Source organism: Crotalus tigris, unplaced genomic scaffold, assembly GCF_016545835.1.
Source record: "Crotalus tigris isolate CLP2741 ecotype Arizona unplaced genomic scaffold, ASM1654583v1 scf7180000017546.9332058, whole genome shotgun sequence".
Taxonomy (NCBI): domain Eukaryota; kingdom Metazoa; phylum Chordata; class Lepidosauria; order Squamata; family Viperidae; genus Crotalus; species Crotalus tigris.
In genome coordinates, this window is record NW_024096465.1 from 8,183,439 (window position 1) to 8,199,087 (window position 15,649).

Here is a 15,649-nt window from a genome sequence, read left to right on the forward strand (position 1 = left end):
TAAGTAGTAGAATATGTGGCAAATTTTCTTGCATTTTGAGATTCTAGACCACAAGTGATCGTAGCCTTATTTTCAGGTGAATAAGATACATATAAGTACAATTTATGGATATAGTACTAATTTGTAAGTGTTGATTTGAAGGTGTTTATCTGTTTGAGAGAATATATATGGCACAGCCTGTTAGCAAATTGGTGGTTGATATGCTACAGTGCTTTTTTTCTCAATAGGATATGTGAAATTCAGGCAGTGGACTGTACTACAATTTCCTCCTTTACTGTCCGTGAATGTGAGGGATCCAGCAGAATGGGCTCAAGGCCACGGCGTTACCTCTTCACAGGGCATGTTAATGGCAGTATTCAGATGTGGGACCTAACTACAGCAATGGATATGGTTAATAAAAGTGAAGAAAAAGGTAGTTGTCTTGAATGCAATAGTTTTCAATAGAACTTGAATTGATTCCTGTTTCTATTACTTAATTTTTATTTCTTTTTTGCAGTAGTGGTTGTGTCTTTCTTCCATATTTTTATTATTTTGTTTTGGCCGGTTGTTCATTATCCTTAAACTGTAAACATATAAATTTAACATTAATAAAGGAGAATATATTCCAAACCGTTTTTGAATAATTAGATGGATTATTTGATATTTCTGTCTCTTCCTCTTTCTGTCTCACACACATGTATCTATATATCTTATGTAAGCGCCCATCACACAGACAAGTGTCTCTGGATGGCATAAAACAATTATATTACCAAAACAGTATACTGAACTCTTTAGTGCATTTTAGGTTCAAATGCTAAGCAAGTTTGTTATAGTTTCTTAATGTATATATGGATTTATCTTCTGTCTCCAAGATGTGGGTGGCCCTACTGAAGAAGAATTGCTTAAACTTCTGGATCAGTGTGATCTAAGCACATCTCGCTGTGCAACCCCCAATATCAGTCCAGCTACTTCAGTAGTCCAGCAAAGCCGACTGCGTGAATCAGGCTCTAGGTAAACTTTTCAAATTATGTTTGCATATATGTGGATGGAAAGATTTAAACCAGATGTTTCTTTATATATGACAGTGTTTCCCAAACTTGACAATTTTAAGGCATGTGGACTTCAACTCCCAGAATTCCACAGCCAGCGTTGCTGGCGGTGGAATTCTGGGAGTTGAAGTCCTCATGCCTTAAAATTGTCAAGTTTGGGAAACACTGATATACGACTTCATTTTATCATGCTGTTTACTTAAAAGTTAATACTCTAATATTTTGCGAACTATGCAGAATAGATACCGTATAAAAAGTTTCCAGTGTGTTTCTGTCTGAATTATGTAATATGCTTATCCATCTAGCAGTGATCCCAAGCAATAATGAATAATTTATTATTTTTGCATGAAGAAAGAAATAATCCAAATTTCTATTAGTAAATATTGTTCAATTTGGCATGCTCAATTTATTAATTTGATTACTTAAAAAGCTTCAAATGTTTTCAGCCACCAGTTACAGCACCGGGAGACAATCCACGAAACCGCTACATATGGCTCCATACGGCCATATAGAGAGAGCCCTTTACTAGCCAGAGCCCGCCGGACCGAAAGTTTTCACAGCTACAGAGAAATCCAGCCTTTTAATTTAAATAAAACCATGGTAGACAAAGCTGTTCCTCAGAATGGCAACTGGAGTCCTGTACAGGCAGAAGGGAAAAGAATTGGTGAAAACATAACTGACAAAAAAGCTTCAGCCTTAGCACTTGAAATAAGAATGGCCAGAGTGTCAGATGGAGGAACTGAACTTCAGAAAGTGTCTGAAAGCATATTAGAATTGAAAAAAAGAGGAAATGATGAAGACAATGAAACCAAAGCAGACTGTAAAAGGAAGAGTGGATTTGAAGGAGGTGGATTCCTTGGAAGAAAGAAAGGACCGCATCTTGTGGTGTCCTCACCAAACATTGTGGAAGGAAGTTCTGAAGTACTTGGTACAGCTTCCCCATCTCCTACAAAGACGACAGTTTCTCCACGGCATAAGAAAAGTGACTCATCTTGCCAGGATTATACCTTGTGAAAATGAAAGACATCTATATCCCACATATATATCGAACGTTTCTCACTAAACTGGATGAATTTCACATTTATGTATCTAAATTTCTATCTTTCTAATTGAAGAAAAGTTTGAGGTAGAATCAGGCAGGATAAGGAAACACGTTCTAGACAAACCAGCCTTCCAATCCTGATGTTTATCTAGATAAGTTGGACTTGAACTTCCATAATTCTGTTGAGCAGGCTGGCTCAATTATGGGGAATTATGGGAGTTGAATCTAATTTCTCTGGAGGATCACCAGATGGAAAATGCTGCTAAAAAACTTGGCTTCACGGCACAATCAATGGAAGCATTTTTGAACTACTCAAAATTGGTGTTAACTTTCTATAACTGTCTATGTGAAGTCCCATTCTGGTACAGATGTTTTCAAGCTTTGTTTAATACAGGCTGGCATGCACTACCATTTTTGTTGTAGAGTAACTCTTTCTTAATCTTGGTTACAAACATGCTAAGTATTTAAAGTTTGTAGTCTATAGAGGAATTCATTCTTTCAGTGTGGTTTCCATGTTGAAAATAATAATGGGAAGAGTTAGGGTGCTTTATTTTATGTCTGCTTTTTCTGCTGTGCCACCAGTTTTTATTAGTATTAATAAACTTTGTATATTATCTCATGCTTCAGTGTGTTGACTTAACCAAATTGAAATTCTAAATGTCTTGTTACAGATATTATAGAACATGACTTTGCAGATATTTATCTAATATTAAAGAATAAAGAATGTAGTCTGCTGTACATTCCTTTTAATTACAATAGCATCAGTGGATTAATTCTAGAAAGTTTCTAGAGAACTTCACTTATTATAGCACTGTATAGAATTAAGCAATCTGTTTAGGTCTGCACAGTTGAAAAAAGCTGCAATTTGTAGATGTAAATAAGTTTTCCAATATTTCTAACAGCGATACCTGTGCATGAAAATGTCTTTTATTCCTTTGGCAAAGGCACAAACAGTCTTAGAGCACTTGAGATTTGTTCTTGCTTTTTCTTTGCCCTTTGGTCCAGTCAAATTACATTATCATACAGATCTCTGTTTTCCTAGAGACTCTTAGTGATACGCAGCCTTGAATGTTCTCAGTTGCACAGGCTATAAGAAAACCAGGATTCTACTGAGTCTTGCACAAATACAGTATAGGCCTCTTTGGTGATGTTTTATTGTATACTTTCAGCAATCATAGGCACATTTTTAATTATTCTCTTTCTTGCAATATGAAAAAGAGAGCAAGAATTGAGGGATTATGTCCCAAAGCCAGTTTTATACTTAATCCTTCAATATTCTCTGTTGACTACTTAGACATAGATTTTGTATGAATCGAACACCACTAACGTAGAATAAAATATACAAAACTGTATGCCTGCCCTGTTATAAAATATACATGTGATAATAGATACACTGCAAAGGCTATTCAGTTACATGTGAGTCCTCTCTTCCCCAAAATAAACCCTCAACATCAAGGGTCCCCAACCTCCGGTCTATAGACTGGCACCAGCCTGTGACATAGCAGCAACCGGGCCACGCAAACAAGTGAAGCACCCTCCGCTGCATGCAGGCAGCACATGAAACCACTCCCCCTCTGGTCTGCAGAAAAATCTTTCTCCACAGAACCTCTCCCTGGTGCCCAAAAGGTTGGATGCCTCTGCTCTACTTGTACACGCATGGCAACTTTTAGGATGTTTTTTTATCATCCATATAAAGTACGATGGATGCATAGTGAGAGTTGCAGTTCCCACTCTCTCCAAATGACTTCACAATTAAGAATAAAAACCCAACACTTTAATGTGAATTACCCAATGAATAATAATTTAAAATGTCCAGACATTTTAAATTCTACTCTGTGTGACTGCTGTGCTTTTTCTTAAAATAAACATTTGTCATTTGAATTTTATATGTTCTGCCATACTGTTTACCATCTTGCTTGATTACACTTGACTTATATCAAAACAGGTTTCATAAATAATTTTGAAAATAGTTAAATAGTTTGTTTGACAACTTGAAAGGGACATCAGGACTGATTCACCTTGTTTAGTCAAAGGTAAGTGACTTTATGCTTCAGATACTTTATATTTTCCTAAAGGTGCTAAAATTATTTAAAGTAATTTAAAATTCTTAAAGTTATTTTCTTACGCAACAGAAACACTAAGGCTATTGTGCACTAATGTTTATTCACAGCCAAGTGCTAACAGCATTTGGCTATCTATTGTAAGAACAAATAATACAAGAGGTCAATATAAAGGAGACACAAGGAAACAAATTAAAATCATTTTTTAATTTGAGACAATATCGTGCAGCTTGACAATATATTACATTTCTGATTGCGAAGGATCAGTTTTCATATGAACTATTAAAAGTAATAATGATGCATATAATTGAAATTCTGTATTAACAGCCTGATAGGTATATATTATGCTGTATAGGTTTGTCTCTGGTGCCCTTTGAACAGAAAAATCCAGTTATATTTGGATATTTGCAGAAATCTTATTCCTCACAATTCTGGTTTTTATAGTTCAGAGTGCTGTTAATTCATATTTGTCAGCCTTTTTTCTATTAGGGCACTAAAGCTTTACAGTGACTTTGTCTTCAGAAGTACATATTTGCCACCACAGTGGTCTGCTTCTGAACTTCCCAGGCTTGAAATGTTAATATCTTTGCCACAGAAGCAGAACTACATAGGTGCCATAGCTATAGTAGTTAATATTGGATTAATAGGTATCTTTCTGCATATAGAAATTGTATGATTTTTATTAACATGTGATAGTATTTGACATTGGATCATGTGAGTATCAGAATTAGCAGAACAATAAAGAGTATCAGCTACAGCCAGCAAAAAAAGATATATTCAGTTAAACTAATTACTGGCACAAAGTATTTTTCCACATAAGCATATTTTAATATGTAAGCATGGAAAAGTCAAGATATGTAAGCTGTACATTTAGCTTTTGGTTACTTTTTCCCTATCACTAATAAATTATCTGAAAGATTTCACTGTATGTTGAAGGAACTAATTGAAGCATAGTATAATAAAGTATAAGTGGGATAATTAAGCATTTCTTCTATGTACTCCTAAGTTCTTTTAACAAGATTTTTTGATGATCTTCTGATCAGTTAAAGGTTTTCAATGATTAATTTTTGAGTAGAGTTCAATATTGTTCCTTAATTTCTTGCCTATGCTAAATTTGTATGTATGACTTTACTTTTTCACCATTTCATCCAGTCAGTTTCTGCAATGAGCTGAATAAAAGTTTATGTAGCAATATTTATTTGCCAAAAGATGTGTTTAAAAAAATTATAAAATGTACCTCTCAAATAAATAAATTTGCTATAGACAATATATTACTAGAAAAGAAACTTCTAAGTTTTGATAAAAATAGCTTTCACATACCTAATAGTACAAGATGCAATTTATGAATACTAGAAAAATTTCAGTAGAATTACATCATAATGACTAGAAAGAGCAAATATTCAAGGCTTTCCATATTATTTTGCCTATTCTATGGCAACAGTACTAAATAACTTACAAGTGTGTATCAGTAAATGTTGTATGTGCTTTGGTAACAGTACTGAAGCTTTTGATAGTGCTCACAAGATCTTCATCGTCCGCACACTAAAATAAAGTGATTTTAAGAAGATAAGAGTTACAAAATAAAGACATTGAGATCTCATTCAGACTATTTTTAAAATCAACAAAAGTTTTTATTGTTGGCTAATCCTATAATTTACTTAAGTAAAAGACCATCCTGACCCAGTGAAATTCACTGTTTGCCCTTCCGCTAAATATCAAAAATTTCCCAAAAAATATTCAAACACTGAATGAACTCTCAAAATCAAAGATGGTTTGATTTTGATGGTTTTGATTTTTTCAAATTTGCACTCTTTTTATAGTTGCCACTTGGGACTTTAAATTTCAACATATCCCTGGCTGAGAAAAGCACTGTATAGGATATGGGATAATATTTATCACAAGTAAGATTGTGGATGACAGTCCAAAGCCTAATAAGTTTTGCAGACAGTTAAAATTAAATGAACTTAACATATATGCTACCTAATTTTATATAGTATTAGGATAACATTGCTTCACTCTCAGGAACACTTTATTTATTTAAAAGATTTGTATACCCATCTTGTAGCACAACTCAACATGCATTGCTAAACATGCATAAGCTGCATATATTATTGGTAGGAGAAGAGGCATTTTTTTCCACAGATTGATTTTCTAAGTCTATTAGCAGTTTGCACTGTTTCTGGTCACTAATTGTGCTTGCCTGCCTTAAGGTAGAAAAGTTCAGAAGATCTGGAAAGCGCTGGGTGACTTAGCACATTCATACAATCAGTACCACAAAGGCCACTGATCTTGTTTTACCATTTGGTTACTCAGCATGATTGACATTTGTTACAAAGATTGTGTGATTTATGGCATATCAGTATTTGAAGTTAATCAGTTGTCTTTGTAAAGTGACTTACCAAACTACTGTCATGGCCATGAATAATGGCATCCCAAACAATATCTTTCACCGAGGACTTTTTCTCAGATGCTTCAATGAGCTGACTGACACTTCGATGCAGGGAATCTTGGGAAAACCTATCCTCTATCTGGCTTTGGCTTGGCCTCTGAAGAACAGAAATGCTTCTGCTGCTGTGTATACTTGAAGGGGATGCTGGTCCTGGAATTTTTGTATCTGCCAGTCCCTAGGAATAGAAGCAAACAAACCTTTTTTTTCAGCTTTTAGGTACCAAAATATTGCACTTTCCCCTAAGAACTCTTCCTTATTGTATACCATACTTAACTGATGACAGTATAGGTAGGCTATCTTCCAGCAGAGATTACAAATGCAATTATATACATCAATTATCCCTTCAGCTATTGTTTGCCAAGGGAACAGCAGTTTTCTGCAATGTAGTTCCACAGGCTTGTCTTTCGCATGCAAGACTTATGTCACCAGCATAACTGCCAATCCAGTCTAAGGAGGCCCTCTTGGCTTGCAACGCTGGCAAGTTTAGCTATCTGCTCACAGATTACCAATGAGGTATCATTCTTGTTATTAACAGCTAGGTCTCGGCTTTCTTAACTTGGACACACAGCAGTTTTACTGACTTGTCCAATCAAACATGCAGATACAGCAAGCATACAAACTCAAGTGGTAGAGGAGCAATGCCAATTTATCATGTAAGCCCATAAGGAAGCAATTTTTGCTCAAAGAATGATGTATGAAACGTTAATCTTTTTTGAGTTGCAAACATTTCCTTTGCCATACTAGGTAACTCATCTGTACAGGACATCAGGGAAAATTTGGTTTGTTAGTTGGCAGGAGTTGTTCATACTGTTTGATATCAGTTACATGCATGCTTGAATGGGAAAGAGATGGAGCAGAATATTCTATGTAGTCAAAATCCTAGCTCCAGGGGCATACGAAACTAAGATTTTGACTATAGAATATTCTGTTCCATCTCTTTTCCATTCAAGCATGTGTGTAATTGACAAAATAGCTGTTGAGTTGAGTTGAGTATACTTCGTGTAGAATGTGAATTAATAAGCCTTAATAACTGTTGGCTGTGATTACTAATTGCTCAACATTTACAAAAACTTTTTTTCCCAATTGCAGCATATGCTGCAGTTGAGAAAGTCGTTGATTTTATGAACAGTATTAGAAAAACTCTCTTACCCTCTAAGAAAGCTCTGTTAGATATTTTTCTATACCACCAGATGCTAGATTCTATTCTTGATTGAATATACCAAATATCTGATCAAGAATTAGGCATTGCTGATGACTTTATGCTGGTTTTAGATATGAGATCATACTTTGTTTAGTGAAACAGGTCCTGCTGTCTTGCTTGGTAGTTGCAATCTCATTAGAACATAACAAGGATTGTAAAATCTTTTTATAATGCCATCAAGGTAGCTTTGCTAGGAGTGAACTGGGATGACACATTGATTATTCTGGACAAAACTCAGATGCATCTATCCATGTTTCTTCAAGTTTCTGCCCTCTAGATATGGACCTCTAACTCTCATAACTCTGGCTAACATCAAGTCCAACATACTTGGATAGCACTAGGCTTGAGGAAGGCTTCATTGTTGGCACTATCAGTATACCAGTATCAATTTCTAGAACTTTTTAAATGCAACTTTATACTGTTTTATACAACGTTTTGTAACAACTGTCTTGCTTAGCAGTGGAAATTTTGGTCTCAATTGTGATCATAAGTCAAGGACTACATGTATGTTTACCTTTTCTTAAATTAGAAAAGTACATGTCAAGACTCAGAAAAAGAGAATTAGGTTTTGGCTTTCATACCGAGTTAGATTTGTTTGTATTATTGCCTTACCCAAACACATTCCTTAACCGCTTCTTGCCATTTGACCCTTATAATCATGAGATGGCAGGAGATTTTTTGGATAAAAAAGGTTGTGAAACAAACTGTTGCCAAATTATATGCTCTTCACCTCAACTGTGAACAGACATGTTAAGTTGATGTTGCCTGGTTGCCCAATATAGTTTGATTTGTGCTTTAAGAATTATATTATGAAGGCTGGCACATCTGTTTAATTTTCAATGGTCAAAGGTAAGCAGACTTGATTGCATTGCTCATTTATTACAGAACATAAAACCAAAGACTCTTCATTTGCTCAGCTGCTTCCTCCCCCCTGCGGCCAAAATTATACTGGAAATCATATCAACCTAATTTCAGGTCCAAAATGCCACACAGCAACAAATGAAGCCCCCACACAAGGTATTTTCAGGCCAAAAATTCAAGATTGTCAATGTTTGCAAACTCGCTCCACCCAATAGAGTTGACTACCTCCAAGTGCATTGTGTAGCTTTTGAGTGTGATGCTACAGGAGGACTCCGATGTATCGGCCACCCTCTCAAACTGAGATTTAAAAGGGAAAAAAAGTGTTACTTTTTTAATCACTCGGGTGTTAAAACAAATTTTCTCTTATAGGTTAGGCATCAATAAATGCTTATACTGAGTAATCCAGAAGGTCAGTGAGAAGGAGGCTCATAAAATTCCAATATCTTCACATAAAGTGATTCTGATCTGCAGTGGCTTATTGCCCCATTATGCAGCCCCCCCCTCACCCACCCACCCTCAAAATAAGACGTAAAAGAAAGGAAAGCTGTTAGTAGTAAAGGCTTATGGTGACTGAAAGCCAATTTGTTGCTTTCACAGACAAATTTGCCTAGCATTTGTATGGGACTGCAGTGGCTGAGTGTTCCGAATTCAACACAGTAATTGAGTTAGATGTAAAAGCAGCACTGACAATTATCAGCACTATATGCTGTGTGACCTTGAAAAGGATAATAAAACTGAGCTACTCTTTCAATCTAATGGGGAGAGGGCACAGAGAGCGAGAAAAAGGGAGACTTCCTGGCAGTTAGAAACGTATCTTTCTCAAATGTTTATGCAGACATATGCATTGCAAAGGCTTACCTTATCGGAGCTCAGTGAAACTTGTGAAGATGAGATAACAGGGACTTGTAAAGAAGTAGCAATAGGAGGCTGGTGTTGTGAATTATCAGGGAAAGAGGGAAACATCATAGGTATAGGAAATAAAGGGGGGAAAATGAAGGCAGGTAGAGAAAGTCTGACATTAGAAGGCAGAACAAGAAGAGCACTTCAGATGTTCTAAAGCAGAAGACAAAACAACCACCACTACCACCACACCAGAAAAGTTGAGGGAATGAGAAAGTGAAACATTTTTGAAATATAAATGTTCCCCAGTTGTTGACTGCCTTAGAGAAGAAATTAGATAGTGGATTATGCTGAAAGAATATAGCGATTTTTGACAAATACCAGTAGGTTGGCTTAGATGTACATCCACAAATGTCTACATCTAGCATATGTTGGTGTATAGTCATGGCCACATGGCTATGGAAATATGTTCAGAAATGCTAGTTCCCTTGGCTAAGAAATGAAGATGAGCCTTGCCCACTAGAGTCGGACACGGCAGGAAAGGGGAAAACTTTACCTTTATCTTTATACATTAGAATGACTAAGTTTTTTTTGGGGGGGGGGGAAATATAGCTGGAAGGGAGCATCAGCAGACAGATACAATAGAAGTAAACACTTTGCACAAACACAATCCAAGAGAGTCTCTTCTGATATGGTCAACACTTACTGCTTACAAAAGGATAGCATCTGTACCCAGTTTAAAGTGGAGTTTTATCTTACTCCGTCAGTGACAAAAAGTATTTTGTTGCTGGTTTTTATAAAATTGGAGGAAGGTAGCATAAGGACTAGGATTAAAACTCTAGGTGTTTGAGACAACCTTCTGATTCTGTCCTTCCCCTGTAATATACACCAGCAATAAATATCAGAATTAGAGAAATTTCTGCTTCTTGCTTGGTTAAAGTTTGTTAGAGCCAGTCCAGCACAAAGAGATTTAAAAACCAAAAAAATCCCAATGTGTTGAGTATAATTTTAGGGTTCTAAAATAATTATACTGGGGAACGGAAATGTTTAATTACAAATAACCTGCTCTCATTATTATTCTCCCAAAAGCCCATGGTTTTATCATCACCATCCAGAGTATCATCTAATTTCTTAAGGCTTGTAGATAGTTTATTTATAATAACATTGTCCCGTGGTTGCCAGTAAATATTTATCGCCTGTTGAGCAAGTCAGAAAATACATTTTCTGCATGAGATTGTAGAAGTGCTTCCACATGAGAGGGCACCTTGATTATTTTAATATTTCTGTTTATAACTCTTTTGCCTACAACCCTAATTTTACTCAATAGCCATCTTGGCTATCATCCTTGAAAGCAGGAATAGAAGACCTGATATGTGGTAGGAAAAACAGGCCTATGTGTGTCTCTGTAAAAGGTAAAGGCTTGTTTGAATCTAGGGGACAGTGCTCATCTCTGTTTCTTAGCCAAGAGAGCCAGCATTGTCTGAAGACATTTCCATGGTCATGTGGCCAGCATGACTACAGTATATGCCAAGGCACACGGAATGCTGTTATCTTCCCACTGAAGTGGTACCTATTTATCTACTCACATTTCCATACTTTCAAACTACTAAGTGGGCAGGAGCTGGGCAAGAATGGGAGCTCACTCCATCATGCAACACTCAGGTCTCAAACCTAAGCAGTCAGCTTTCCACCTGACAAAGTCAGTGTCTTTAATTGCTGAGCTGTTGTGCCCCCCCCCATGCCTCTTTATACTGGACATCTTATAGCACTGTATGAAGATGTATTCTTTATGTATGACTTGTGACTTTTCACATACTTCCAAAACAAACTCTACAATGTTTGGGCTTCAAACTTAGAAATGCTTGAGGAGTAGTTTTAACTGTCTACTGGCAAGCCCTAGATGTTTAAATAAAAATGGTCAACTTGCTAAACTCCTTAAAATGCTTTTAATATAGGGACAAGCTGTGAAAATGAAACATTTACCTGTACATTGCATTTCCCCACCTCATGTTTTAAGGGAAACACATAATTAAGTTGTGCCTTCTGGTGCATTATGGCAAGAGAGAAGGCAACACAGACAATCTATTTTGGGCAGCATAATGCTTTGAGCATGTGTTTAACCTGCTCAGCCGCTGGAATAAAGAGACTTAAAAAGATTTAACTTGGACAGCCTTATTCTTTGGTAAATACAGCACCTTTTTTTTCTGCTTGGTGTGGAAGTGATATGTGGAAACGATTCCACAGTCACAATGGGGTTTAAGAGCCATTGCTATATTAGGAGCAGTAGTTTGCCCTTAGCTGTTGTCTTTAAATGACTAGTTTAAATGTCTTTCAAATATTGGCTTGATTTATATGGTGTTGATTTTCTATGGTGTTTATGGGTATTTCCATGTTGGCTTACAAATCTCCAACTCTAGTACAAGGCACCTCTTCATAGGAAATCCATTTGCAAAACATAGGCGGAGCACCATACCATGTGAGTTTCTCCTTGTGAATAGACATTCATCGGTGACATTCTCTTTTGAACTGAGACTAAAGGAGGCCTTTCCCGTGAATACAGCTGCTTGTTTATTTTCCTCTGTAGAATTAGAGACAGGAAAATTGCTAGAAGGATCAAGGCAAGGATCGCCATTAGTATCACAAACCACAACTCTGTGTAGAACATTGCTTGCTTTGTGTTGCCTTTGTTATTTTCTCCTGGAGTTGTCAAGACAGGACCTATGGAATCCAGAAAAAGAATTGGTGGCAAGCAAGAAATGGACAGGGGGAAGAGAGAAAGAGGGAGATAGAAACAGGAGGAAATTAACATGTTATTTCAGAAAGAAAACGTGATTCAGCTGTTCTCTGTTAGTTTTGTAATTTGGTGGTACTTCATCATACCCTTCTCATTTTCAAGATGCTGCAGTGCTTAAATATGTGAGCGGTCAGTGATGCAAAGCAATTTTCATCTTGGAGAGTGTTTTTAGTTTTGGCATTGCTATTTTCAGTGGGAACGAGCCTCTACACTGGGAAGAAGAGGTAGACCGTGTGTGTTGAAATCAAAGCAGATGTATCACAATAATCTTGCACAGTTGAAATTGGGTGGTGAGTTTATGCTTTTAGGTTTAGGCATGTTACAGAAAGCTTTCCTGTGCTCGTGCCAAAGAAATTAGAGTGTGACAATGCCCACTTATGATTGTGTTTAAAAAAAATAAAGATATTTGGGGATGAATAAGTGGGGCAAGATTTACAAAGGACTTCATTGTTCTTGTTTTTCAGCAAAGAATATGTATTTGCAAATGTATCTGGATAAATGTCAGACAGTTTGATCTTGCAAGCCTGAAGCAATAGCTTGTGAATTTTGAAGGAATATATCTACCCGTGAAATAATAGCATGGAAGAATGCCAAGGCAGTAAACCAGCTAAGCCACTCATTCACCAAATGAATGAATAAATGAATGCTAATCTGGCTTTCCCCTTTTCATTAATTGTCTTCTCTGTTGTTTTCAGCTTAAGGTAATGTCTTGGCTGTATGCACACTTCATTCTTGCAGACAAGACAGTAACGATGTTAACGCATAAACATTTTTGTATTATAAATAACAGCTACCCGGAAGCATAAACAGAGATGTATGAAAAAGAGTTTGACACCCTCTCACTCACTCTGTCATGGCCAAAACAAGCTATTTCTGCAACGTTTGCTATTGTAGTTGCATTCAAATGGAAGTTTCCCTTCAAATGCAAATAGCAGACTTAGATGGGTGATCTTGGTCAAATTGAGGCATAACATTAAAAAATAAAATTATTTCTACAAAAAATAATGTGCCCATTTATTTGTACTAATCCAGTTAACATCATGTTAAGTTTGGTTTGTGTACAGCAAGTATTAAAACTGAAGAGAACTGCTAGTATAAGGGAACACAATCAAAGTATTTGTTCTTGATTCATATTTTTATGATCTTATACTGGATAAAAAGAACTGTATGATAAAGAACCAAGGCACTAAAATATTTTGCATATTTTATAATGCATAGATGCAATTAAGAGAAGAAAACATTTATTCTATGGACTAGGTACTTTATACTTCAAGCTAATAATCATAATACAACTTCCAGACACAATGATGAACATTTTTTTTAAAGTAGTTACCAAATCCAATAGCAGCATTGTATTTGATTACAGGCGTTTCAGCACTCCCTTCATCAGTGATGCAAATTACCTGAAATAAATAAACTGAAAAGAAATGAAGAATTAAAAATATCGGCATTGTATGCACCTTTTATATTATCATTTCATTTGCATGTCTATATAGGAGCAATTCTATCCTTTTTGTCTTGGAAAGCATAATATGCATTGATATTCTCCCTCCATATTTGGAAAGTTTGCAAATGATAATTCTATCCTTTAATGGGATGCAAAAGTCCAGATAGCCACGAAACGGCAGCAAAGATTTTTTTCTGTTTCTTGTCTGTCACTGAGTGTTCGCCTGGATTTTTGTAACCCCGAACTGGAAGCAAGCTGGAAGTGATCCTAAAACCTGTAGCCCTGAAGTATGCCACCAGATACCAATAAAATGTATTTATCTTTGCTGGATCATTTAAATGAATCCCCACATATAATAGGAAGAAGAAACAACCAGCAATGACTATTGCTTCTTCTGATTGTTATTCCCATGCTACAGTTAGCAAAGCCTGCGAACCACTGATGCTCCTTGAACTCTAACATTTTTTTTCTACTTTAATCACTAACTTAAAAATCAGTATAAACATGGGAGATGCTTATCATAATCTGCTCCAGACTGTCTTTTTATTACACTAGTATTCCATCAGATTGTTTTATTTTTTCCCCCATCAGTCTTCTTTCTTACGAAGTGTACAAGCTCAAAAGCTAGATGTACTGTGTTTCCCCAAAAATAAGTCTGGGTCTTATATTAATTTTTGCTCCAAAATACACATCAGGGCTTATTTTCCGGTTAGGTCTTATTTTGGGGAAATATGGTACTAAATGCATCTCTCTGGCTGACGATCCTAACTGGGGCTTATTTTGGGGGTAGGGCTTATATTACAAGTATCCTGAAAAATAACGGTAGGGCTTATTTTCCAGCTGGGTCTTATTTTCGGGGAAACACGGTAGGTATCCAAAATATTAAAAACAATGGGTGGTAATGTTTGGCCAAAGGCTAAGTTTGGTGAGGTGGAGAGGGAAAAAAAGCTCCACTTCTCCTTTTACATTTAGTTTAGTTTAATTCTTGCATTGGCAACTTCAGGATGGAAATGTCAACTGTTGTCAGGAGGACTGCTCTTATGAATGACCTGGAAGCTACAAATAGCATGGAACGGAATAGGTAATGTACAGCATGGGGTTTCTTTTGATTGAGTATATATCATCAAATTGGTATTCACTCTCAGTGAACATTCAGATTTCTTAAAGACGATCTGACCCTAACCTGATCTTTCCAGTCTTTCAATGGTACATTTATTGTCACTGTAATTAAGCCCATTTAGTTTGCTGTTGATCATCCTTTCCTCCTTGTCCATCTTCCTTTCCCGGCATTTGGAGTGCCTTACCATGCATTTATTAGATTTATGATGCCCACTAAACTAGATTCAGTGTTTTAATGTTGGCAGACAAAACCTCAAAACAATTACTTAAACATTTTCAATTATAGCAACCTCATAGATATATAAATGAGCTTTAGAGATGGTCGGATCTTCCATGCTGTATTTCGTTGTTCCATGATGACGCAGAGATAAACCTTCTCTGTGGTAGCAGGTGTCCTATGGAATGAGCTCTTCTTAATGGTATATTAGTTCTATGTATTTAAGGCATCTCTTGAATCCTTACAGTGGCATTCCCTACCCATTAACTTCCTCTAAAATTCGATTTCCATTCTGACTGATGAATTGATAGCCAACCTTGTTTGTTCATCAGCTCAAGGTAGTGAACATAGTGCTTCTTTCTCCTACTTTTCCTTACAATAATAACCCTGTGAAGTAGCTTGAGAAGTCACCCAGATAGTTTAAGGATGGACTAAAACCTGGGTCTCTCCATTCCTAGACCAGCACTTTATGTTGGTCTCTTAAGATTTGGTTGGCAAATCTTTGCCTGCTATTCTGTGGCTGTGACTGTGAAACTGAAACAAAACAAGCAGGTACACCTCTCAATCAAAGGGCTCAGGAGCTAAGGGTTA

General features: G+C 36.4%; 2 protein-coding genes across 19 annotated transcripts in view; one reads left to right on the forward strand and one right to left on the reverse strand.

Moving 5' to 3' along the window:
• The window catches only part of KCTD3 (potassium channel tetramerization domain containing 3), a 38,352-nt gene extending 35,554 nt beyond the window's left edge, over nt 1-2,798 (forward strand). Inside the window, exons 16-18 of the mRNA XM_039336419.1 lie at nt 228-412; nt 852-990; nt 1,475-2,798. Of these exons, the coding sequence (XP_039192353.1) occupies nt 228-412; nt 852-990; nt 1,475-2,042 (892 nt within the window). The 3' untranslated portion in view covers nt 2,043-2,798. The remainder of the gene's footprint in view (nt 1-227; nt 413-851; nt 991-1,474) is intronic.
• A 1,519-nt stretch (nt 2,799-4,317) lies between these two features.
• The window catches only part of USH2A (usherin), a 466,524-nt gene continuing 455,192 nt past the window's right edge, over nt 4,318-15,649 (reverse strand). For 16 of the 18 annotated variants that reach the window (XM_039336192.1, XM_039336254.1, XM_039336301.1 and 13 more), the window contains 6 exons: nt 13,609-13,692; nt 11,955-12,199; nt 9,500-9,568; nt 8,867-8,938; nt 6,530-6,754; nt 4,318-5,672 (listed from right to left, as the gene is read on the reverse strand). In XM_039336192.1, coding sequence (XP_039192126.1) covers nt 5,583-5,672; nt 6,530-6,754; nt 8,867-8,938; nt 9,500-9,568; nt 11,955-12,199; nt 13,609-13,692 — 785 coding nt within the window. In that variant the 3' untranslated portion in view covers nt 4,318-5,582. The remainder of the gene's footprint in view (nt 5,673-6,529; nt 6,755-8,866; nt 8,939-9,499; nt 9,569-11,954; nt 12,200-13,608; nt 13,693-15,649) is intronic. The other 2 variants (XM_039336199.1, XM_039336208.1) reach the window with 2 other exon arrangements.